Source organism: Mugil cephalus, chromosome 2 (genome assembly GCF_022458985.1).
Source record: "Mugil cephalus isolate CIBA_MC_2020 chromosome 2, CIBA_Mcephalus_1.1, whole genome shotgun sequence".
NCBI lineage: Eukaryota > Metazoa > Chordata > Actinopteri > Mugiliformes > Mugilidae > Mugil > Mugil cephalus.
In genome coordinates, this window is record NC_061771.1 from 14,572,854 (window position 1) to 14,598,999 (window position 26,146).

The 26,146-nt window shown below is 41.6% G+C and overlaps 2 protein-coding genes and 1 pseudogene across 5 annotated transcripts; 1 reads left to right on the forward strand and 2 right to left on the reverse strand.

Annotated features, from left to right (window-relative positions):
* Positions 1–3,080, reverse strand: aptx (aprataxin). 4 transcript variants are annotated; one of them, XM_047577460.1, is made up of 7 exons: positions 2,847–3,080; positions 1,932–1,978; positions 1,549–1,710; positions 1,401–1,460; positions 1,082–1,308; positions 488–591; positions 1–395 (listed from the first exon to the last, which is right to left on the reverse strand). In XM_047577460.1, the coding sequence occupies exons 1-7, from the start codon at positions 2,974–2,976 to the stop codon at positions 241–243; spliced, it is 885 nt and encodes a 294-aa protein (XP_047433416.1). In that variant the 5' UTR covers positions 2,977–3,080; the 3' UTR covers positions 1–240. The 4 variants fall into 4 exon arrangements, with proteins under 4 accessions (XP_047433416.1, XP_047433415.1, XP_047433414.1 ...); XM_047577459.1 differs by having other exon boundaries at positions 1,591–1,827; positions 2,847–3,077; XM_047577458.1 differs by having other exon boundaries at positions 1,549–1,827; positions 2,847–3,077.
* Positions 3,013–15,388, forward strand: dnaja1 (DnaJ heat shock protein family (Hsp40) member A1). Its single transcript, XM_047577457.1, has 9 exons — positions 3,013–3,159; positions 5,191–5,342; positions 5,423–5,612; positions 8,076–8,180; positions 9,180–9,407; positions 9,490–9,604; positions 9,790–9,905; positions 10,722–10,822; positions 12,802–15,388. Exons 2-9 carry the CDS (start codon positions 5,211–5,213, stop codon positions 13,033–13,035), a joined length of 1,221 nt encoding a protein of 406 aa, XP_047433413.1. The 5' UTR covers positions 3,013–3,159; positions 5,191–5,210; the 3' UTR covers positions 13,036–15,388.
* On the reverse strand, positions 14,931–25,240 carry LOC125003492 (annotated as a pseudogene).
* Positions 25,241–26,146: the final 906 nt, after the last annotated feature.

The window sequence follows — 26,146 nt, forward strand, 5'->3', positions numbered from 1 at the left end:
TTCATTCTTAGAAAACATTTATTGCAACATTATTTAAACATGTTGAAATTTGAAAATGTAAACAAATGAAAATTCAATAACGGTGAATGAGTCAGTCTAGCACACTGACTTTTCTCGTGAACAGAAAGACTTAGCTGAATGTCCTGTGTCTAAACTTAATACACACATAAAGTAGTGAATGAAATGAACACTTTACAAAACTGTAATCGGAAGCACTGGCATTTGGTCAAGCTCCCACTGTTATCTGGGAAAATGAGACGCCAGGTGCAACTTCAGAGCTGGTATAGTCGGAAGCTCTTTGAAACACACGTGGCAGCGGAGTGGTAGTTTCAACAACTCAGCGGTGCCTTCTTTTACCATGACCTTTCCATGTGTTTCAAGCATCTGAATGACCTCTGTGGGAAGAAAAACAAAATGCGTAATGTGTGGATGTAGTTGCTAACTACTGATGGTAAAGAAAACTGAATAAACTTGATGTTGTTCTCACCACGGGAATCAACGAAGTAGTCGGTTGTAAATGAGTTCCAATGCTTTTTGTTCTTTAAACAAGGAGAGTCAAAGTCTTGGCTGATCACGTGGAGATGAACATGACTGGAAGAAAGTGCAAACGGAACCAGTGATTTTGAATGTAAAGTACATTGTATTTGTTCGATTGTATGTGCCGAAAGTTAGAACTCTTATCTCTTCCTTCTTTCTTATGCCTATGTGTGTCAAGCTTGTCTTGCATGCACAGCATGTTATTTTGTATAGCACATTCCACAGAGACAATTTAAAACTTAAGTCAGAAATCCTACAAGCAACCAGAGGCATTATGTTGTAAACCAATTCAACTCAACCACGTCTAGATAATCATACGACTGCTGTGAAATTTCCCAGTTTGGGATGAATAAAGCATCCATCCATCCATCTACTCTTCTGTCCATTACTGGATGAAACCTATACAAACCATTTGATTGGCCTTGCAGATCTTTGACAGGGCATAACGGGACATATGACATAATGGGGTAGGAAGGAGAAAAGTGACGGAACAACACCAGTGTTGTCATTATATGTAACTGAGTAATTCAAAGTAATTACTTACCTCATGCTTGGGATGGCATGGTAGCCTGTGCGGAAGCGTAGCGAGCTAGAATCTGGACACTGCTCAACCATTCGGTCGGCCACTTGCTGCATGTGTTTCACCAGATCACAGTCCTCCTTGCGCAAAGCCTTCAGACTGGGAATCGATTGCCATGGGAGGACGAGCCAGTGGTGGCGAGCTTTAGGGTATTTATCTTTAATTACTACCACTTTATCATCCTTGTATATCTGGGAAAAAGCAAACGTTGCTCATTCAGACTCTGCACTTGAAAAGAATTTAACATCACAACAAGCTGTCAATCTGTTTTGCACAGCAGTACCTGCATCTTGGGGTCTTGCATCGAAGTCTTCAGGCCTTGGCTCCAATGCCCAGCACCTTCCTGCAACAGATTTTATGTAACATTTGTCTTTGTACAACAGAATGAAATACAGAGGTTTATTAAAATAAAAACTTTTTTCTGCCCTTACACTAGTTTTAGTGGTTTCTCCATGGCTGACTGGCACGGAGACCTTTTCTGTCTGTTTGGTTGCTTTCATCTTCTGAGCCTCTCCTTGGCTCTTGCTGTCTTCTGGAGTAAGCTCTCGTGGCCTTTTTGTGCTGCTGTGGTTACCTGTGGGGTCCGCTTTGAACTGAACAGTATATGGGTAAAGATGATTGACAATGTGAAGCTGCTGTCCAGGCTTGATTTTCACCTCATTGTCTTTACCCACCACCACAGAGTCTACAGAGGTGGGGTTTAAGCCCAGCTTTGGAATAAAAAGAGGGAGATGAGAGACAGAATGTTTACTAATGAATGGAAGACGTTTCAATTAGTGATTCTTTTTAAATTGGTTTGACTGGACAGTCTCACCTGTTTAACCTTGACATAGCCTTTGTTGCATTCTGCTTTGAGTTCAACTGGTTGGGAAGGGATGAGATTTACACAGGTTCAGATTTTGACTACTCACATGTACACATATTTGCATTTTTAAGAGTTTTAAAGTATACAGGTAAGTATTGTGGGAACAGTAAAATGTATGCGTGCTTATGAGTGCTTTAATAATCAGGTTTAATTACTAGAAGTGATTTAATATGCAATATATGGGACATAATCACTGGAACAGAATACACTGAACATGTACTGCTGGCAGAAATGGAAAAACACTGGAAGGCCGAATGATATGATTGTATTGAGAACAACATGTACTTAAAGGTCACAATGTATTTTCTGAAGATGTCTCGCGGGGGGAGCAGGACGCGCCGGACCACAATCTAACAGAGAAAGTGTGTCAAAGAGGAGAAGTAGATGAGCCAATCAGGTGTTTACTGTAGTAATAGAAAAGAACTGCTCCCGCGAAGGCAACTCAGATCCAGACTCATATCTTTGTATGTACTGTGGTCTCCACACTCTGCAGACTGTGAATAAATACTCGTACTGGACGTCATTCTCTCGTCTCTTTATTCCTCACATCAACGGACCCGGAGAGGAGAGGAAAGCAGGGCTAAAATTCCTCCTCAACAGTATTATGACATATTAAAGAAAAATCATGTCTATTATTTGTATGGCATATTATGATCCCCGTAAAAATACCAAAAATATTAGTTTATGGTAGTTTTAACATTAACGTGTAAAACGTGCATTTGTTCATAGTGGTTCGTTTTATGGACATCAAATTACAGATTTAAATTGAATAAAATAGCCACAACGCCCAGAATTCTTCTCCTTTTTGAAGTTTAGCTACTATCTAGCGCAATGTTCACACCAAATTGAAATGTATTGTTTTACCTTGCTGTCGAGAGCATTTTTTGTCTTTGATCGTCGTTTCCGGCCCTCTGCCCACGACGACTGTCTGTAAATGAGGCAGGTGGATGGGTTTGTGATTACCCTCCTCACTGATAAGCCAGCAGATCGGCATTTTATCATCTTACGAAGCTTATTTTTTAACAACGCTCCATTACATTGCACGCTTGTTTTGGTGGCCGGCCTCGTCGCGGGGAAGTGACGTCACCTGACGCGACTTTCTTCCATCCCGGGTGAGGAGAAGATTCTGGAAGAACCGAGGTGTGAAAGGGCTTCAAAACAGTTGTCTTCATTTCAGGTAGGAAACCAATTATTGGCTGTATTTGTGTGTTTATGACAGTGACACGTATGTTTGTTACGGCCAGAGTTCGTGTCATCAGCATAACTAGCGTTTTAGCCTTAGTCGGGCTAAGTAGCTAAAAAAAAAAGCGCTACCTACGGCCTAATTGGCCTCAGTTTGTACTTCCATGTTTTAGCATCTTCACCGAGGTAACCGCTGGATAAAATAAAAGTTAATTAACCAGGTATATCTCAAAGTTTAAGAAGGTCTGTTAAACACAGGCGTCGTTTTTGACGATGTTGTCGTGAAATCCCCAGGGACAGAACTCTGCTCTGTAGTTTTTGTCAATATAAAACAAATATGGCAGTCTGCAGGTTGTTAACTAAGAAAACCCTGGTGCTCTGGACAGGTTTTCAGCGTACCTTTCACATTAAATAGCCCTTAGCTTTAAGTAATATTGTTTGTTTTCATTTTCTTTCCTATGGTTAAATAAACCAAGTATCAGTGAACCAGGACCATAGATACTTTAGTTGGTTCATCTAGAGAAGCGTTTCATAACATTTCTTGAGCCATGGCACATATTTTTAGTCAAGTCAACTCTGACATTTGCAACACAATACAGGATTAAAATTACCTTCCTCTAAGGCCTATGGTGGTAAAATCTGAAAATATATCGTGTATGTACAAAGAAAAGAGAAACGTGACATAGTGCATGACAATATACATAATAGCTAATACAAAATCCAACGGCACTAATGAAAATGTCAGTGACACTTTTATTTACATAGCATGTTTAAATGCCTATGGCCAACCGAAGTGTTTTAACAGGATAAAATCAATAAAAGCAAAACAGTAAAAACCGTTTAGTTGAGTCAAATGTCCACTGATAACAGTAGATTCATCCAGTTGTTATGCAAATTCTCCACTGAAGCGCAACTTTTCCAAAACTATCCTTTAAATGTCTGCAGACATGTCATCAATCATTCTGGCAATTATACTATTTGAGAGAGGGACAAGAAAACAAGACCAGTTGCATAAGTTTCAGTTTTGTTTTTGGATACACATTAAACAAAACTGAAACTTATTCACCTGGTCTTGTTTTTTTTTAAGATATCTCCCCACTCATCCAGTTTTATTTATTCCTAAATGACGGCTGGTCCACACTCGAAAACACACTGTTGCAGGTGAATATTGTGTCAGTTTGTTGGGTTGTACATTGTCCGTTTACACCAGAGTGGGTAAATATTAGAAATGCAACACAATTTACAAGCCAGAGTTAACATCACAGCACAAAAATTCAGCTTTATTTATTTTTTTTCTTTTGCTGAGCTGTTGTATTAGAATGGATTATTTTTATTTTTAGATGTGTGCGTCTTATCAACACAAGACTGATGCTATAACTCTTTAGAAACCTGTGGTATTTGGTGATGTATGGGCACATTTATTACAATGCTAAGTAGTGACCGGTGTAATCAAATCATGTCGCATGTAAAAACACGATTCTGCTGTGGTGATAATATTTTTGTCACACATGCATGTTTCCGCATATATCCACATTTCACGCATCTCATTTGACTTTTTACCCCACGTTTTTGTTAGCAGTGACTCCATTGCTGACATATATTGTGTTATCACTTCTATTATGAAGCCAAAGTCACAATCACAATAGCCTAGCAATAAATCCCCTTCTTTTAAGTGTATTACATAGTTTTTTTGTTTCAACCAACTTAATTTCAACCCCCAGTTTCTTCTGATTAAAAATAAGGGGAAGCCCATATGCTAACCGTGACTCAGAGTGCAACATTTCTGAGACCAGTATCATGAATGCCTCTCACAGTACAGTGTGATGATGACCTTTGCTCTTATTAAAGAACTCTCTCATTGCTATCGTCATAATGACATGCTTCAGACAAAGTCTCACCATGTGACTCTGACCACATATTTTCAGACCAGATTTTCACTGATTGATCAGAGACGTATTGAGGAGCTATAATGGACCTGAGTATTTAGATTCTGATGTTTTTTTTCCCTTCTTGTTCTTTTCCTAAGATAATCCTTTAAAGGGAACCATGGTCAAAGAAACAGGCTATTATGACACGCTGGGTGTGAAACCTAACGCCACTCCAGACGAGCTGAAAAAGGCCTATCGCAAACTAGCTTTGAAATATCACCCTGACAAAAATCCTACAGAAGGAGAGAAGGTATGTACGTTTTTCTGTTCCTCTCGTAAAGATTCAAGTCATTGTAAGAAATGTATTTTGAACCTTTTGTTTTTACAAAGTTCAAGCAGATCTCACAAGCATATGAGGTGTTATCAGATGCCAAGAAGAGGGACCTGTATGACAGGGGCGGTGAAAAGGCCATAAAAGAAGGAGGGACTGGTGGTGGTGGTGGTGGGAGCTTTGCATCACCTATGGATATCTTTGACTTGTTCTTTGGTGGAGGAAGTCGTATGCATAGAGAGCGAAAAGGTACGCAAAATAATGTGTTGATGATGTGTACATTTCTGATTTGAAAGTTTTGTCTGATTGAGTCAAAAGAAAGTATGTTTATATGTTTGATGATTCATCTGCAGAGACGAAGCCAGTTCTGTTGAGGAGGACGTTTAAGTGTTGGACTTTTAATTGGGGAAAGTAGAACTGCAACTAGGGCTGGGTGATGTGGACAAATTAGATTTTTATTCATGTCTAAGAGACAACACGATTAAAAAGTAGTTAATTGTTACTATGGCATATGTAACATTCGATAAAGGAACAAGAATAATAACAAAAAAGTAGCTCATATAAACAGTTTCAGTGGGAATCATTGGTATGTGCAAATGCTACCTTGCAAAATATTTAAACGTGAGAAAGTGTGAACCACATTACCACATTCCAGAGACATGCATATTAGGTGAGTTTGTGATACTAAATTGGCCTTAGTTGCACATGTAAGTGTGAAACTGCTTGTGAATGTTCTCTCTGTGATGGACTCCATGGTGAACCCTGTCTCTGGCCCCATGACAACAGTCCACCAGAACAAACAGCGATAGATAAGGACTGTAAATGAATACCGTCTCTTTTCCAACATGAAATGCCATTGTTGTGTGTGACTACCTTCTGTCTGTGGGCCTGTCTTGGTTTGGAGCTGGGTCGGGGTTAGCTTCAGGCCCAGAGAGACACATTTCTCGCATGCTTTTTTTTCAGGCACTGCCACAGGGTTGTTGTGCTGCTGTGTTTGGCTTTGATAAACATTTTCCTCGTGTTACGCAGCACAGACGTCTGTCCCGGTCAGAAGTAACTTGACTACCTTTATTTGGTATTGTTTTATTTGGTATTGTTGTCTTCGATGGCTGCTAATACCCCAGCTTGTTGAACTGGCCATGCCAGCAGAAAATCAGAAACGCAATTTGAAAAGTAAATCTTGAATTACTCAAATTAATAAATTTATCACCCAGCCTTAGTTGTAACTAATGAAAATTAGTGGTTGTAGATTAGTCTCCCAGTTATTTTCATGATTAATCCTTATTTTGTAAAACCATGTTAAAATTTAGAATTGAAAAAGTTATGTTAACATGGAAAATCCCAACAAAATGTGCTCAGAAATAAATGTTTCATTTAGGCAAAACACAAACCACAAAATATTCAGCTTCCATACATATGTAAAAAAGCAAAAATGACAAACTAGTTATTAAAGGAGTTATTTTATCTACTAACCGCTGTATCAGTTTGATCTTTGATCCTTTGACCCTGATACTCAGGTGTATCCATTTTCATTTTCTCCACACAGCTGTGTTTTAAAGGAGAACAAATGAGTTTCTTGTGTTTTAATGAATGAACCCTCCAGCTGCAGTTTGTGCTTGTAAGTAATCACATTATAGCGAGAAACTCTTGGCTGTGGAACAAGCAAAACAAATGTTTGAGAGAACAGTTCTTCTCTGTGGCTCATTAGTCAGTACGTTTACATGCACAGCTTATTCGACTTTATAAATGCGTTCCTTGTCCCAGTTTATGGAGAAAATCCGAATAACTGACGGGAACATGTCCTCCTCCTCCTCCACACTAGGTGGCGATATATGTGTCTTTTCAGTGGGTTAATAGGGCCCCCTTTCTGTTTGACCTACTACGTCATATAATAAACAAGAGTTGTTCATGCAGCAGACCGGCATTTCAAACAACAATAACAGGGATAGTAATTCTGCTTTTTTAATCTTAAACGTAATGTGCGCACAACTTGTGTTGCAGATAAGATGTGCGCTATCCCTCAGGTGGTTCTTCTACCGGCTCTGTTTACCTTCTTCTTCTCTGATTGGCTTTCTTGCAAGTTTTTATTCATACGCCAATGCAGCGGTTGTGGAGCATCATAGACGCGTTGTCCGGTTAAAGTCTGATTAAGCGGATACATGCCGGAGATAATACAATTTCCAACCGTATTATCTGGGTGTCTTAATCGGATAAGAACTCGGAGTAGCGCGTTTACATGCACTTACGTTGTCCAGTTGAAGTCCGATTAAGGCAATAATTAGTTTTTTCCACGTGCATGTAAATGTACTGAGTGATTCTGCAGTTTAGTCGATGCAAATGTGCTTTCCATCTTCAGTGCTCACAGCTTGTTATTCTCCATCACAGTCAAAGTAGCTGAAAGTAGTAAGGTCACAGGAGTTTATGTACATTTTTTTAAAAAAAGTTTTAGTTTGGAGGAAAGTGATTTTAAAGTATTGGAGACTCTGAGTGTGAATTGATTAAACAGAAAAATAAATAAAACTGTCAGATGCAAGGAAAAGGTTTTCCGGTTTCTCCACTTTGTAACTCTTTAAGTACTTTTCTTAAAAAAAAGACTTTGGAAAAGGAGCGTCATCTTACATTTGGCTGACTAGGCTTTTTGCCAGTGTTATTCCTAGAGTTGCTGAAATCTTGTTCTATGCTCTGACAATGCTGTGTTTTGTTCCACCGCAGGGAAGAATATTGTTCACCAGATTTCAGTGACGCTGGAAGATCTTTATAATGGAACAACAAGAAAACTTGCCGTCCAGAAGAATACCATCTGTGAGCGATGTGAAGGTACGACTCTACTCTGCTAACGTTTGTTAATGTTTGGTAGCTAGAACCAAGGTGGTGGTGGCAACTTGATCAATGAGTCGCTCTGTTGTGAACTGATGATGCTGTGGCCAATCAAATCGTTTGTTTCTTTCCTCTGTATCGGTTGAAGCCTGCCCCATAATGACGTGTTACCACACTAGGAATGGGCGATACTTTATCATACACAGTATACCGCCCAAAACACAATGAGAATTTGCCATCTCGCCATAAATGTGACGCGCACAATGTAGTCACATGCTCAAAGCCGTAGTTCACCTGTAACGACTAAACAAGGCTCCTCATCAATAATATGGAACTGGTTCAGATATCAGAAGGTGGATGTGGAACAAACTTTTCTGATATGCAAGTAGTAAAAAAAAAAAGAAAAAAAAAGAGATGATGGCTAAGGATAGCAACAACAACACAACAAATTTATTCCACCACCTGAAGTACAACCACAAGCTGGAATACACCGAGAGCCAGCAAATGAGTCGGGAGAAAGGAGTCACATCCTCTGGTAAATCAGAGGGACCAGACGTCCCCGTCTTGGATGACCTTGATCTTGATAACATTAATTTTATCTCCGAGCTGTAAATGTCCCTGGATTTCTTCTTTGGGTAATTTAGTCAGTCCATTCTCTGTTAACATGATTTTTATTGTTATCGCCAGAATGGTAAAATTTATTGGGATACATTTTTTTAGCCCACATCGTTCATCCCTATACCACACTCCTATTGTGTGTCCCACGCTAGATGTGTGGTCATCCAGGCAGTATTTCACCACACAAACCCAAGCAAGCTTGAAGGGCAAAAAAGGACTTGTCTACGACTTGGGGACTTGTGTTTACCAGTGTGTTAAAAGAGATTACCTTTTTGTCACCAGGTCACGCCAGTGTACAGGCCGGGGATAAATTAAACCAAAAGGCAAAAATACCCGTTGACCTTGTCATCCAGAGTACTGACAGTTTGATTCCCTTGACAGGCCGTGGGAGCCGTAAAGGAGCTGCACAGACATGCGTGTCCTGCCATGGCACAGGGATGCAGGTGCGCATGCACCAGATTGTGCCAGGTATGGTGCAGCAGGTGTCCACCGTGTGCCACAGCTGCCAGGGACAAGGACAGAGAATCAACCACAAGGACCGCTGCAAAGTTTGTGTAGGGCGGAAGATCCTGCGACAGAAGAAGATTTTGGAGGTTCACATTGACAAAGGTGAGAGAAAAGGGAGAGGTTGTTTATCAAACTGGAGAAACGCGTAAGGTACATGACTAACCTGGTGAATACATTGACACAGGAATGAGAGATGGACAGAAGATTGTTTTCCACGGAGAGGGGGACCAAGAGCCCGGAATCGAACCAGGAGATATCGTCATTGTCCTGGACCAGCGAGAGCATCCGGTGTTCACCAGGTAATATAGTGTTGGCTGTCAAGTGTCTTCTGTCATTAACTGTCTCTGCATGTGTTACTGAAGTGGTCAACCAGTCAATGGTTCCATTTTACCTTTGAATGTACATTTAGTTTTTATTCAGTCTAAGTATTTGTAGGAGCACCTCCTCTTTGTGAAGTTCAAGTTGTTGCTGCTGTTGTCATCAGGAGAGGAGAGGACCTCATCATGTCCATGGAGTTACAGCTGGTAGAGGCTTTGTGTGGCTTCAAGAAACCTGTTCAGACACTGGACAACAGAACTCTGCTTGTCACGTCACATCCAGGTAAACGAAGTCAGATAAAGGCATTTAAATTTCTAAACGTTTAACAGAGAGAATCAGACCTAACGTCTAAACGTGTTCTCTATAGTGTTGAGGATGAAGTATTTCCTTCATCTGTATTTTAAATCACAACCTGACATGTGGGCCGCAGCGTAAGCTGGAGCAAAGAAAAGGATTTATTTTTATTTTTATTTTATATTTGCCAAAAGTTGACTAAAAAATGTGAATACATTGAAGTCCAGCAATAGAAGAGTTGAGCTCTGTCTGTCTGACAGTGAAGCACATGCAGCATCCAAAGACACTGTAAGGCCGGTGGGGATGCAGAGGCCTGTTATACTTTAAAATGTATTTTTTTGCACCAGCAAATCCAAATCAATTGTTTTTTAATAATACTTTATCATATCATAGTAGCTTGTTGTTGTAGTTAGTCTAACACAAAAACCCTAAATTTTATTTTCATACAAAAACTTTATTTACTGTGAATTAAGTTCATTTTACAAGTTGTTTTTAAAGAGGAATATTGATAATATACAGAGACAATTGTGTGTTTGGCATCAGCGTTTGTGGACAACAAAGAGCTCCGTGGGCTGGCCTTTAATTGCTTAATGCATTTTAGAAGAACAGTCAATGAAAAACTGTGACTGTAAAACCACTCAAATAAAATACAAACTCATTCTTCTTCAGTTCATTTCATTTAAGTGCCAGTGAATATAGACGATGTCCCATCATGTGCAAGCAATAAGGAGGAAGTAGAATATCCCAGTAATTACCCACTATATTCTGTCTTTAATGATGTCTCTGTTTTTGTTTTAATTGCAGGGGAGTTAATCAAGCCTGGAGACACCAAATGTGTCCTGAGTGAAGGGATGCCCACATATCGCAGACCGTTTGAGAAAGGACGTCTTATTATTCACTTTACAGTAAGAACTTCTTCAGCATCACTTTAACCTTTTTGCTTATGTTTTTATTTTATAATCAGCAAAAGCACATATATAGAAATCAAAAGAAGACTCATCTCCTTCGCGCCACATTCACATTTGAGTTTTATATATTTCATATGTACCGTATTTTCCGCACTATAAGGCGCACCTAAAAACCTCCAATTTTCTCAAAAGCTGACAGTGCGCCTTATAATCCGGTGCGCCTAATATATGGACCAATATCGAGCCATAACAGGTCTCGCAACTACGGTAAGCAGCCGCCGACTTCATTTTCCCCCGTAGAAGAAGAAGCGCGCGGTGCATGCTGGGATATATGACTGCGCGAGGCGTGTCGTTTCATTTCCATTTGTGTGTTTATGTAAAGACCCCAAAATGGCTCCTATTAAGAGACACGCTCACGAAGCAGAGTTTAAACTCAAGGCGATCGGTCACGCAGTAGAACACGGGAATAGAGCAGCAGCGAGAAAATTTAACATTAACGAATCAATGGTGCGGAAGTGGAGGAAGCAACAAGATGACCTGCGCCAAGTAAAGAAGACTAAACAGAGTTTCCGAGGGAACAAAGCGAGATGGCCGCAGTCATTCATCTCTTCACCGCGATGATGCCAAAGAGCTTTTTCTCCTGCGATAAATAACACCGCTCCGCCGCACTTCCTCTCGTAACCGATAAACTACCGTATTTTCTGCAAAACCTCCAATTTTCTCAAAATCTGACAGTGCGCCTCATATATGAACAAAGTTTTAAAATAGGCCATTCATTGAAGGTGCGCCTTATAGTGCGGAAAATACGGTAATATACACTACCGGTCAAAAGTTTGGACACACCTTCTCATTTATTGGCTTTTTTTTATTTTCATGACTTTTTATAATTGTGGATTCTCACAGAAGGTATCAAAACTGTGAATGAGCACATATGGAATTATGTAGTAAACAAAACAAGTGTGCAGTCGATCTCATCCCAAACCCTCTCAATTGGGTTTAGGTCAGGTGACTGTGGAGGCCGTCACTCCATCATCTCCTTCTTGGTCCAATAGCCCTTACACAGCCTGGAGGTGTGATGGTCCAACTAAACGTAAACCGGATGGCATGTTGCTGCAGGATGTTGTCTTAGCGATTCTGGTTCAGCGAGCCTTTAATAAATCCCAACAGTGTCACCATCACATGCTCCACGGTGCATGTAGAGAACATCCGTTCACCTTTTCGTGGGTCGCACAAAGAGTGGGGTGGAACCAAACGTCTCAATTTTTGACTCATCAGAGCGAAGCCCATATTTCCACTGGTCTAATGTCCATTCCTGGCGTTTCTTTGCCCAAACAAATCTCTCCTGCTTGTTGTTTTTCCTAAGTGGTGGTTTCTTAGCAGCTATTCAGCCGTTAAGGCCTGATTCAGGCAGCCTCCTCTGAACAGTTGATGTAGAGATGTGACTGCTACTAGAGCTCTGTGTGACATTTATCTGAGGTGCTGTTAACTTGGGATTTCTGAGGCTGGTGACTCAGATGAACTTATCCTCAGCGGCAGAGGGACACGTTCAGAGTTTTTCCAATTTTCCGGACTGACTGACGTTCAGTCTTTAAAGTAATTATGGACTGACCCGCAGTTCTTGAAGTAATGATGGACTGTCATTTCTCTTTACTTGGCTGATTGGTTCTTGCCATAATATGAACGAACAGTTGTCAAATAAGGCTGTCAGATGTGTACCAACCTGACTTCTGCACAACACAACTGCTGGTCCCAACCCCATTAAGAAGGCAAGAAATTCCACAAATGAACTGTCACACCTGTGGAGTGGAAACCATTTCAGGAGACTACACCATGAAGCTCATTGAGAGAGGGTGCTTTGTTAACATACACATGTACCATTATTGTCTGTCCTTGTCCATATAGCTTGATGGCTTAGTGCTGCACAGCCGTGTTGTAATGCTTGTTGTAATGAAAGCGTGTCTGGCTCTCTCCACTAGGTGGTGTTCCCACAAGCCAATTTCCTCCCCAAGAACAAGCTGAAGGAGCTGGAGCGCTACCTCCCAGAGAAGATGGACGGAGAGGAGCCGGAAAGCATGGACGACGACCTCTACATCTACGCCGACCTGGAGGACTGTGACTTGGAGAACAGAAAAAGACACAAACATCAGTACTACTACATGGATGAAGACGACTACGCCAGCACCGGTGGCGTTCAGTGCCAGACGTCTTAAATAACATCCTCAAAACAAAACAAGAGAATCTCTAATGCAAAGCACCTTTTTTTATTTTTAAAATTCCGTGCACTTTCTATTATCTTAAAATCATTTTGTGTCTTTCTGGGATAGTGTAGTGAGTGTTCAGGTTCCATTACTCGAACTTGGATTCAGCAGAGTGATATTCCTCGTGATCTCTGGGACTTTTGTTTTAACTTTATTTTAAAAACAACTTTGATTGTCACACTGTGATTCCAGACGAGGGTCTAGGTGTAACTGCTTTTTATGCGCTTACACAAACATTGTACGCTAACGTTAGTATAAAATAATCATTTTATAGTGATAGTCAGTTGTTGTGTACTACTTGTAAATGGTTCGGTGCGACATGTGAGGGTCAAGAGGATGGCGGAGGGGGATTTGCATTGAAACTTGAGTTGAGACATTTAAGCTGTTTTACCCCTTCAAGGGCTATTTTCTAAGACACATATAAACAACTCTTGAAAATGTTTGTTAATAGAAAAGTTTAACAATGATTCAGGTAGGGAAACTTTGAGGTTCAAGCCACTAAATGCACTCATTTGCCAGTTCATTTGGTTCAGTAGTGAAAACGAATACATGTGCAGGAGTCCTGAACTCAATCTTGGCTTCATGAAGGTTACATAGACTGTATATAAATATGGACAACGTCTGCCCACTTCCTTGCATTAGCCAAACTTACGCTATTTTCCTAGGGATGCGGGAGCCAGAGTCTGTGTTATGAATGACCCGGCCACACTTCCTTCTGACTCGCTCGCGTTTCCTTTAAGTAATACTAAGAAAATGTTGAAATATACACTGTAGTAATTTTTCAGTGGTAACTGCTTAATGCCATTATGTCACATCCTGTTTGTACAGCTTCAAATAACTAACGAAAATGAAACTTAACCAAAAAATGTCACTTGGACATGCAACAACATTTTATTAACTACCTAAAATGATTGAAACTATCCCTGAAAAACAGATGGGTTTAACGTGTATTTTAATGTTTTAGTTCGGTCCATCCACTAACGTGGAGGAGGTGGAGCTTATGACCTATATCTGTAAAGGTTCTCAGTCATCCAGGTTATTCAACGCCTTTTGGATACTTATGACTTATACTGCATCCAAACACTAGGTGGAGCCCTACTAACTTTGGCTTCACTTTAAAGGAGCCGTTCTTCCATCTTTATGCAGACTATGGGAGGTTATGGTCTACAGCATCTGTTTAAAACAGCTTGGATTATATTGTGTTGTACCAACACATGTTTCTGTTTTTTTGCCAACCCCCATTCTAGTCCGTGGACTAGACTAAATAACAGAAACACACATTTAATTTAGCCCAGTTTAACAGCACCACAAACTACAACCTTCATTATGATCATACATTTAAATGACCACGTCTCTTACTGTTTATAAACTGAACATTAAAAGTGATATGAAGGAATATTTAGTGCACAGTTGTTGTCCCTAGTGTACCTAATGAGCTGGCAGTGAATGCACTTGTATATTATTCCAGCGAATATTTAAGTTGAGTGTAATAATTTTTACTATTTCTGAGCTGCTTTTAGTTCCACGAGAAACGTCGTTATGTACAGATGAGCGTGGTGAGTGTGCGTCTGTGTGTACAGTCATCATGTGTCGCTCTGAAAACGAACTTCATAGGTCCTAATGCCACCATGGCACCCTGTTAGAGTTTGGCCATTCTTTCGTACTTCTGCTGAAGTTATTCCCCATCATGTTATAAGTAGTGCTTAAAAAGTGTCCCACAGGGTTTTTAAGTGCCAAGTTGCTCCCACCTTGGATGGAATAAAGTGGCTGAAGTCTAAATCGTAAAGGCTCAGTGCTGATGGAAGGATTTTGAGTTTTGGATTTAAAATCACTGGACGATGATTGGGTTTTTGCTGATCGTAGCTATTGACTTGTGTCTTCTTCTTTTTTTTTCATAATATTTCTAGACCTAATTGTAAATGCCAAAAGAGTCCCAGGAGGTTATGGAGGGACTTAACATTGGCAAAATTAATACCTCATTGGAGTGTCTGCCTGTTTGAAAGCCTTATCACAGCTTAACTTGAAGTTACTTGGTAATGCATCTTATTCAGTGACTTGATCTCTGCCTTGGGTATTGTTAACAATTATTAAGCTAACAGAGGGGTTTCTTTGATCAGTCCTTCAGTAGTTCTCGAAAGCAGATGCAAGATTTATGAGTCCTCTTAATGTCGAGGACTTCAGTGCAAACTTTAACTCAAATAAGTGTTGTCATGGTCTTAAGTCCTTCAACTTTATGCGTGTTAGGACCAACAATCTTACTCGTTTGTGCTTGTGTTTTACAATTAAATGTTATTTGAAGATCTTTCTAAATTGCCTGAGTGATATTTATATTTACAACTGCAAGAAATGCTCAGTGAGTGAGAGTGGACCATCAGAGGACAGAACCAGCACAGATTTAAAGTTGGACCTGATCCAGATGATAGTTAAAAACTGAAACTGCACCAGTGGCTCTGAGTTTAAAGTTTAAAAGGTTAAAATAAAATAAATAAAACAGATTTTTATATAGGTTAGGGCAACATTTGCTAAAACCGAATTGATTATTCAGTTGGCAAAAATGAATTGCTTTAAGTTGTCAGTCAAATTATCCAAGTGAGTGTTTAGGTGAAGCCAACAGTTCGCCAAAGTCTGTATCAGTCTGCACTAGTTGGGGACAGTGGTAGGTGGGATTATTCTATAAAGCGCTATAAAAATAAAGTCTAATTGGTGGAAGACAGTGGGAGCCAGTGGGAATGTTAAAACAATGATGGCAAACAGTGAGTGGGAGAGCACCATCATAGGGAGCCTGGAAATGGAAGAGACATTCACCTTTATTGTAACGTTGGTGGCTGTACATACCACGACGCTTGGTGCGTTCATTTGGCTTTAGTTGGTTTGACAATCATGTTTTCAATTCAATACAACTTTATTTGTCCCGAAGGCAATTGAGTTTGACAGCAATGAGCGGTACCCATGTCTACACAGACAGCAGCCAACACACACATAATAAACAATCAGAGATAACGCCTCCTGTGTCTCCCAAGGATAGTAGGTGTGTTAAAATGAACAATAATGTAAAGAAAAACTATAGATTTAAAAGTCTAATAACAGAGGGGATAAAAGATTTGGAATAACGATTTGTTTTCCTAGATGGAGCTTTAAAACACCTTCCTAAGGGAATAAGCTCAAAGTTTGCAGATAGGATGTTGCCCCAATAGCTTTCTTGACCACCCTTTTGTCCCAGAGGGAGGACACACACATGCCAATGAACCAACAAATGAATGAAAAAGATACAAGACTTTCGATAACGAACTAAGTGAATTATTTAAAACAAAGTCACAAACATCTTCAGACTTCAGATTTTTTTTTATTGATAATTGTTTTTCATGTGGCTGGCAGTGTTACATACACACTGTAATGAATATAGCAAAAATAGAGTGCAATGGCTGAACATTACTTTGCATTGGCAGATTGTTGCTAGTTAAGAGACAGATGACAGTAGAAATAAGAAATACCGGCAGAGACAGAGAGTAGCTGTTTGTTGCAGGCATACACGTCCTACGGATGCACGGGAACACCGATGACAACAATGTGATCACGTCAAACATGTTTGTTGTGTACGCACACGGGATACAGGATGTGTCACTGGAGCTACGCTGAGGTTTATTTAGTCTTCATGCATATTTTGAAGGAGTACTAAAATTATTGCAGGACAGTGTACCGAGGTAGCATGCAGGGAACGCACAGAACAAAACAAACTATCACATCTGGATCATCCAGTCATAGTTACAAAAGCATCGTTATAAACCAAAGCTGGCGGTTCATAATACCTGATATTGTTTGTTTAGGCCCAAACAAGAGGCGGTTTCTATTAGAAATCATTTCACTACAGTTCACCATCATGCATTTTCATGATGAAGAGATGAAAATGGGGATCCAAACTGCACCGGTGGAGCTGGATCCATGAGTGTGTACAGTGTAGAGGACCTAGACAGCTCTGAAGACGTTAATGAAGCAATTACACGTGACGATTGTTTTAGCGGAATGAAGACAAAACAACATGGTTGGGACTTCGTATATAGTTGGTTAGGTTGTCAATATGATATTCACAAACTTATGTTTTCATTATTATAAAAGAGAAACACATTTTTTATTCTAATACGCCATCAAATGTTAAACATTATCAATTTTTTTTTTCTAAATTCAGATTAGTTTCTCAGAATTCCAGTTTTTGTTCTTAAATGTCAGAAATGACAGATTAAAGTCAGAAGTTTGACTTAAATCTAAAACTAACTAATTTCCAGATTAGAGTTTATTCTCAGATTGTCCAAATTTTAAGTCAAAATTTGGACCTTTTTTTTTCAGTATTCTGAAATTAAACTCAAAGTTTAGTTTGTTTTTGCAGTGGCCCTAATCCCCTAATCAGTACACCTGAATCTTGAAAGATCTCAGTTTACAGTGATTCGTTCAAAAACATGAATTAGTCGCCGAGTTTCACTCTGGACCTCACGAGAGCTTTGGTCACGTGACACACACTTCCTTTGCAGATGGAGTTGGCGCCTGTCGTCATGGAGTCTGAGCTCAGGAACCAAAATGCTCATGAAGATTATGTGACACGGCCTTTCTGTGGTACATCCTTCTCAGTCTAACACAGATTAACAAAAGCGTTTCGGCACACGAGGTGACAGAAACAGAATGAACTGCTTTACAACCATGTGGACGTCAGCCTGGTTCCTCCAGGAGTGGTCTAAGGCTTCCATAGCCTCAGCAGGCCGTCCTCGCTGTACGTGGCGATCAGGTTCTCGTGCGGGTGGTGAGCGATGCCGATTACGTCCTTCTCGTGAACCTGCGGGTGCACAGCAACAAAGATCACCACGCATCCCTCGTTACCCATCAGGTTCCTCATCAACTTCCCCGCAGGATACAGTGACTTGAACATGAACTCTGGCCACAAGTTGCATAAACAACCTCCCGGATGAAACACTGATAATGGGTGAACGTCGGCGGCGGAGCTTACGGTCAGCGTTTTCTCCAGCCTCCCTGTCGTATAGTTGAAGCAATACAGCACTAAGTCCTCTCCCACACAGTAGATCCACTCCCCGCGGGGCGACACGGTGCAGCACACGAAGTCTGCTCGCTCCTTCCTATCTGAGCTGAACGTCTTCACAGCCTGAGGAGAAAGACGAGGAGCTTCTAGAAACACTGTCACGTGTGAAACTAAATAAGGCCTCTGAATAGCTTTTAAAGTGGTGGTAACACTGGTGATAATATTTAAAACACTTATTCACCATTTAAGAAGTTGATATCGCTCTCCTTACTGCACTGTGTGTTCACTGATAAGCCAGGTGCAATACCGATGCCCTAACTCGGACCAAAAAACTGCAAGTTGACGATTTTCCATTTTATTTTTTCGTGAGCAGTCTCTTTCTCCTTGCTTCCAGTCGTTAAGTTAATCAGCTGCTGGCTACAGCCTCATATTTAACATTAAGACATGAAAATGGTTGCTATCCTCTTGTTTAACTCTTATAGTTAGAAATATCTATTTATTTTACAACTGCAGTGATCTGTTCAGCTGAATAGTCGATCAGTGGTGGTGTCGTCACTGCGATGAGCTAAAACTGATATTTTCTTAGCTCCAGCTGCAGAGATCTCACCTGGCCGTTCATGCTCATGACCGCCACCGTGCTGGAGTGGTTACAAACCACAAAGTGCTCTGGATTTTGGGGAAGGGGAATCACGTTGTTGACGGGGACGTCTGACGTCCTCGACGGTGACTTGAAGGTGTGGACGCACTCCCAGGATTTTGTGCTCCACATCTGAGAAATACAAAAGGAACGATGCGGTGCTGAATCACTGTGTCGTTATGTAATTTGTCCCCCACGCCGCTCACGCTAATTGTACCTTAACGGTGCCGTCGGACGAGGCGCTGAGGATGTGAAATCCGTCCAGGGTGAAGGATGCATCGTTTACAAACGACGAGTGGCCACTCAGCTCCTTGAGCGTCTTTCCTGACCTCAGCTCATGGATTCTGAAAATGACATTGTTGAATAATTGAAGTCAAGGGAAGGAAAGAAAGAGACAAGCAGTGCTGAGTCATTTTAACATCATGAAAATAAAGGGGGGATTTTTCTCGAGAGCGGGCAAAACGTGCTGCCGAGCTGCGGATGTGTTATTTTTAGCTCGTGGTGGAGCACTGGGTGCGGATTAGCCAAACCATGACAAAGCGCCCAACGCTCACGGATTCACTTCACGTCTACGGGAGGGTGATTTATGGTTTGTAAACACAGCAGCCGGTGGAAGCGGCGAGCGGAGGAGCACGTTGCAGCTTTGTGCCCGAGCACATGGTTCCTCAGCTACACCCACACAGCACATGTGCTTCCAACACAGCGGAGCAGCGCAGCTCACACCCCCAGGAGCCAGAAATAAGATGCAGCTCCTTAACTACAGCGGGGAGACGCACATCTTTACACTTTGCAAGCAGTGTGCATTCAGGTTGATGTGCAACATGAATCTCCAAGCTCCAACTGCTGACTTATGTGATTTGCATAGAATTATGGAGCTTTGAAAGTGTTGTCTATTCAGTGATGTAGTGTCGATATAGGACTATCATTTCACTCACAAAAGGGAAACATCTAAAAATAAAAATATTCATTCACATATTACCATTAAAAACAAATGTGTTTTAATTTCGTGGTCAGTCAGATTCAGTGTGCAGTCATTAAAGGGTTAAAGTCACAAATAAATTGACAAACTTATAAACTCAGCGATGCAAAAAAGAATATACTGTATTGCTATTCTGGGGGCAGACTTGTTTATCATGCTGCTAATCCACTGTGGGATGTAGAAAGAGCTCCCTGCCTTCCTTCAGCTGAACTGACGCCCATGCCTTTGAAAACTTTTGTGAATCATGTCTGAGGTGAGTTGGATCGTTCGCCTCCGGACACGGTAGACGAGCCAGCTTCTGCTGTTACTAGTCTCCACTTACATTTGTGTTATTTATGTGAAAACATTTTAGATTTTTACCGACCAATCCGATGCAGCTTTCACCGTTCGTCCTCAACATAAGACGCACAATGCCACAATACACGATCAGGCATAACATTATGGCCACCTTCCTAATATTGTGTAGGTCTCCCTTGTGCCTCCAAACAGTTGGGACTCATCAGAGAATGAACATGGGCCTCCTGAGGGTGTCCTGTGGTGGCTACAGGTTGTTGTTAGTGGGGGCCTTTGGGTGCTGTGGGTTGAGGGGAGGGGCCTCTGTGGATCGTCCCATAGATATCATGATTAATGCCAGGTCCAAAAGTTTCAAAGCAGAACAATGAATTATCACAAGATGGTCAGTGTTATTTACTCCTCCTGTCAGTGGTCATACTGTTGTGGCTGATCGGTGTATATAAATGCTACAGATGTGGTCAACATCATGTAGGTTCCTGAGACCTCCTGAGACCATTAAGTTTTAGGTTTTATTGCAGCTTATTCTGCTTCATTTAAACCCATTGTCCTCAACAGTGGACGCTTTCATCTGCCATCTAGTGGTAGCAAAGGCTAAAACTTATTTATTTTTGCTTATTAACGTTTCTAGTTTGATATGTCATGCAAATTTAACAAATTAGCAATTTTTTGCTAATTAGCGAGTACTCGGTTGGGGATGTTGGGACTATTCTGTCGTTACACAGTCATGTACATGTTTTAAAATAAACAGTTTTATATTTTATATAAATCATAAAATAATCACAGGGTCCACATATAAGGACATAGTTTTTTTCAAAAACTACTTATTCTTGTTCAAAGATGATGTTTAGTTTTTATACATCTTAGGTCCTATTAATCCCAAATACCGTGGAGAAACTAAAAACGCACACCAAATAAAAGCTCAGGTCTCAGGAGGTTAAAGAGACCCATGCAGACCCTCTGTGCGTGTTGAGTGCAACACACAAAACTGCATCTTATCCCACCTGATGGTCTGGTCAAAGGAGGCACTGAGGATCTGGTTGCTGTCGTTGGAGAAGCTCAGACACGTCACTCCTTTGTTGTGAGCGTGCTCAAACCTCCGCAGGCACAAGCCGCTCTGGATCTTCCACACCTTCTCCCAGAACATGCACACATTTAAGAAGAGGAGCAGATTAGCATAATCGACTGACCGCACAGTTTTCCAATATTTCCACATCGCTGAGGCATCTTTTCCATTGCTGTGATGTCTTGATGTCAGATGAGGACATGGTTATGCGTTATTTATGTCAATATAAATCGACCCAACCTTTATTTTTCCATTCTGAGCCCCGGTGGCCAGCAGGTCTGTATCCTTACTGAAGCACATGCACAGCACAGCATCGTCCATCATCATGAAGCTGTCTTGGGCCTGATACTTTAAATCCTAGTGCAAATACAGAGAAATAGACAAATAATTAACTAATTAATAATTAACAATTTTCTTCTGCTCTTTAACCAAATTATGTATTTTTAAGATTGAAATCTAAAGAAAAGGCAATGTAAACTTTAAATTGCAGTATACCTCGTGCCATCGCATTAAAACATTTACCTTACTAATTTTTCCAGTGCTGAAGTTCCAGACCTCGATAAAGCCGTCCACTGATCCGGTGATCAAATACTTCCCATCAGGGGAGAAACGAGCACATTCCACATGTGACCGTCTTCCAAACTGCAGATTTAAATCGCACACAGAAGCTATGCTTATTAAGACTTTTAGAAGACAGACCGCTCTCCTGCAGGTGGAAGTAAAACCCAAATTAATTTCAGGAGACCTCGGGGAGGCATAAAGCTCTCCTACGGTCTGCTGCAGCGTGGGCTGACCATTCTCGATTGCGGCCTTGGGGAAAGAAAAGCAAGGGTGAGCCAGTCAGGCGGCTCCATCTGGATACAAGTGATGAGAGCCCAGTCAGAGACTAGAAGACTGGCCTTAAGGTGAATAAAGCAATTAGTTTTGGGTGTGTATGCGTGTGTGTGTGTCTCACTCGAGCTAATGGCCAGGACATTTTCAAAAAGGATAGTGTAATATGCGATTCCAGCGTTGGATACCTTGATGTGGCGGTACAGCTGGGTTGGAAAGCTCTCTTTCTCTGCATGTCTCTCCTTGTTGCTGGACATGTTGATGGTCGAGTCAGGGGAGAGATGGTCACCTGGGCACTGCTGTAGCCTCAGAGTCTGAATGGAAAAGAAGACATAACATCAAGTCACTTAGAAGCGCTAACTTGCAGATATAAATAGACATTTTATTAAGCTTTTCATTGTCATTTTAGAAACTATGGCACTTAAAAAGGAGTAAGATACCCTTATAAATATACAGTTAACTTCTTTTTAGTTTTATAATTATTTAAATCATAGGTCTTCAACAGGGGGTCCTTGACCCCTGGGGGTCTGTGGAGGTACTGCAAGGGGGGGTCGCAAAATCTTTGGTTGATTAGACATTTTTATATTTTTATGGTAATTTTCCCCAGCAAATGTAAAGAGAGCCTATTCAGTCCCATGTATTTACTGTCTGTATGTCTGTATGTTTAAGCTTACAGCAGTTGCATGGGCACCCTACTGTTGCACATGTTTAAAATGAAAATAATAATAAAAAAAATAATATTTGAATTTGAATAACTTAATATTGAATGCAAAATGACAATAATAATATATATTTATAATCTACACTAGGCTGAGTTTAATACATAACACATATAGCAGGTAGGGGGTCCCTACTAAATCTTTCCATCAGTTTGGGTCCATGGCCTGTAAAACGTTGAAGACTCCTGATTTAAATACTAAAACTAAAGAGCAAAATACACATGTGTATTTGTTTCTTTCTTTCTTATTATGTTGAACTACAAATTTAGAGTAAACACAACTGTATTAGTTGCTAAGGTTGTTACGCTCACTCTACATAATATAATTTAACGTTTATATGCAACTTGGTGCATATTAATGAGCAACTTGGTCTTTTTTCTTCCCTGCAGCCACAAAAACGTTGAAGGCTTCTCGGAAAAAACAAATAATCATTTTTGTCAGCATTAAATATTCATGGCCAAAGTCAAACGTGTGATAGACAAGTTTACTTTCCCTTAAAATAACATTCAGAACCCTCTCCATACATACCACTATACGTGTGTGGTTTGACTGTGTGTGAATGATAACAGAGAAAAGGAAACCCAGGGACAGTCATAAAACGAAACTGCCAAACTCTGAATCTGAATTGAATAATTAATACACACAAATCTCTTGTGCAATCCAACCAAAAGTCTTGTAAATGCAGGAGTCCATTGCTCAAAGTTAGAAACTGACTAAAATGTGGCTTCAGAGCCTTTAAGAAACATTCATGACAGCGAGATAGAAAGCAGCGAGGGAATCACAGTCCAAAGGTGCAGTTCCCTCGCCTTGTAATTAGAGTGAGCATCGAGAGGGACACTGTTCGGTAAACTCACGCTGACTTGCTCCAAGAGCCCCATGAGACGAGAAGGGGGCACCACGCTGACCTCCTTAGCCAGAGCCTCAGCTATAGCCCTGCGCCGCTTCTCCTTGCTGCTGCCTTTTGGGTACGCCTGCAACAACAGAGGAAAGCATCTTAAACCACTCTCTGATGCTGCTGTTTAAAAGGAGCGCAGTGGTGTGTTGCCTTCACCTCACGGGGGTCGAAGTAGGAGCACGTCAGCAGGTTCTCCAGGTGCGTGTACCTCTCTGGCTGAGTCTGCTTCAACATGATCATGGGGTCCGTTTGTCTGAGGAGTGAGCGGGCTGCGCCCACCTCCCTCATTTCGATCAGCTCCATCACAACCTGTTGAAGAAGAACCAGTGCTGATCATCCGAGGCGGCCATCGAGAAGGGTCGGGCCAAGCAAGGGTGAGCGAAGGAAAGGTCACCTGCTCGTAAAGGTCAATAAGCGTGTTGTCAGGCAACTTCAGGGACTCGATGGCCAGCAGGACAGAGTCCCAGTGGCCTCTGTTTATGTCTGCGATAAAGCTGTCGATGCTCTCCACCGTGTTGAGGGAGACGGTGGTTTCCTCCTGTAGGGTGGTCAGCGTTCGGTAGAGGTTGTTCTCCTTGAGGTACTGCATTATCAGGCGGATCACGCTGCACAGAGGAGGGGTAACAACTCACCAACTAAACACACAGAATTACTCTCACATGTGGGGGCTGACTCTCACAGTGCAGAGGGGTGGGGGGTCGATAATAGGTGAGAAACATCATGTGGACTTTTGTCCCATTTCAGAGCCATCTGTAGATGCACCTGCTGACTTAATTAACATCACCCACAGAGGCTCCGAGACAGCTCTGCTCTAAATTTAACCATTAAAACACACAAGCTGTTTCAATTTGACAACAGTGTACACACATCCACACATCGACTGAAAAATGAACCAATGAAAAAAAGGACTCGTCCATCCTTACGGAGACGATAAGATCAACAAGCACATATGGATGAAGCTGTAAACCAGCATGGACTCTCCTCTCCTCAGGATTATCAGCAAGGAGTAAAATAAAAATGGAGCGAAGCAACAAATTGATTCGCCTCGTATGCGAAACACTGTCCAAGTGCATTTATAATGAAAGCCTCTGTGATTGGTTGGGTGGTTCCACAAACGCCACATGTGCGCACAAATTGCACCCAGACAATAAATAACAACGTAAGTGATGTAAATGAAATTAAACTGACACGAAGACGCCAATATCTCAGTAAAGCTGTGAAGCTCATACCATGAACGGGACAATCCCCCCCTACTTAATGCGTAACGTAAACAGACCCAGACGCACAGGTGGTGATACAACATGTTTACTTTCCCTGCTTTCATCGGCAAACTATGACTGAAAAACTTTACACTAAATCAAATCAAAACAGAGAGCGCACTCACTCCGCGGGCTCCATCTCCATAGCCATGCTGATGTTCTCTCCTGCAGCTGCCGCACCGGACTGACGGTGTGGCTCGGCTCGGCTCGGATCGGCTCGGCGCTCGCCAGAGCCACGTGAAAGCCGTGCGCTGAGGACCACCCACTACACGTGCTTCTCTGGTGCCTGAGCCCCGCATCCCCAAACCCTGCGACTGCCGCTGCCACACAAACTCCCGAAGCTGCGCCTCCTCCTTGGCGCAAGTCGATTTATAGAATAAAGACGTTTTCCGAGCACGTTGCGTGCGAAGAGAAAGAGATGCTGCAGAGGCACCCTCGGCCACAACAACATCAGCATCAGCACCAGCATCAGCACCACCTCCACAAAACCTCGTGGCTCGGAGCGTGCTTCCCTTTTAGGAACCATTGTTCTTGAGACAAACCCTCGCCATAATTGTCCTCTAACGAAAAGTCCCCTCGCTAACATGCAGAAACAGAGCAGGGGGCGTCTGGGCCTTGTGACCCTGAGTATCCCATCATTAATACCCGATTACTAACACCCACGAGTGTCCTTTGCTTTAATTGCAACCGCAAATTAAATGCTGCAACTGACTGAAGGGGGTTGGAGGTGTTAATCAGCCACAAAGTTTACCGTGTGTGTTTACTGAGCGTACCTGCTCTTGTTTGTAGGCACAGCTTCAAATGAATCCATCCAGCCTCCCTGATCCATGACTATTATGTCTTTAATCCTGTAGAGGATCAGGAAAATTAATAACCTTCAGATATGGATTGTCAAACAAACACAAATAAAGACTACAGGCTTCAATGAATTGTAATTATTATCAATCTACATGAACCATCAAAAATACGCCGATCAGCCACAACATTACAACCACTGACAGTGGAAGTTAATAACACTGACCATCTTGTGACAATGTGATGTTCCGCTGGGAAACTTTTGGACCTGGAATTTGTGTGAACGTAGACACGTACCACGCACCAGATCAGACACCGCCACCACCCCAAAGCAATAGCAGATGGCAGCAGCCACCCCCAGCAGGATGCAGCCTGACACACACACACACACACAAAATGGTTTTGGAACAACTCAAAAACCAGCACAAGGTTTTGACCTGAACCTCAAAATTCATGATCACAAACCGATCAAGTATCTATGGGACTCACTGGAACAAGCCTGATCCACAGAGACCCCTCCCCTCAACCCATGGGACCCAAAGGCCCCCTCAAACAACATTACGTTGGC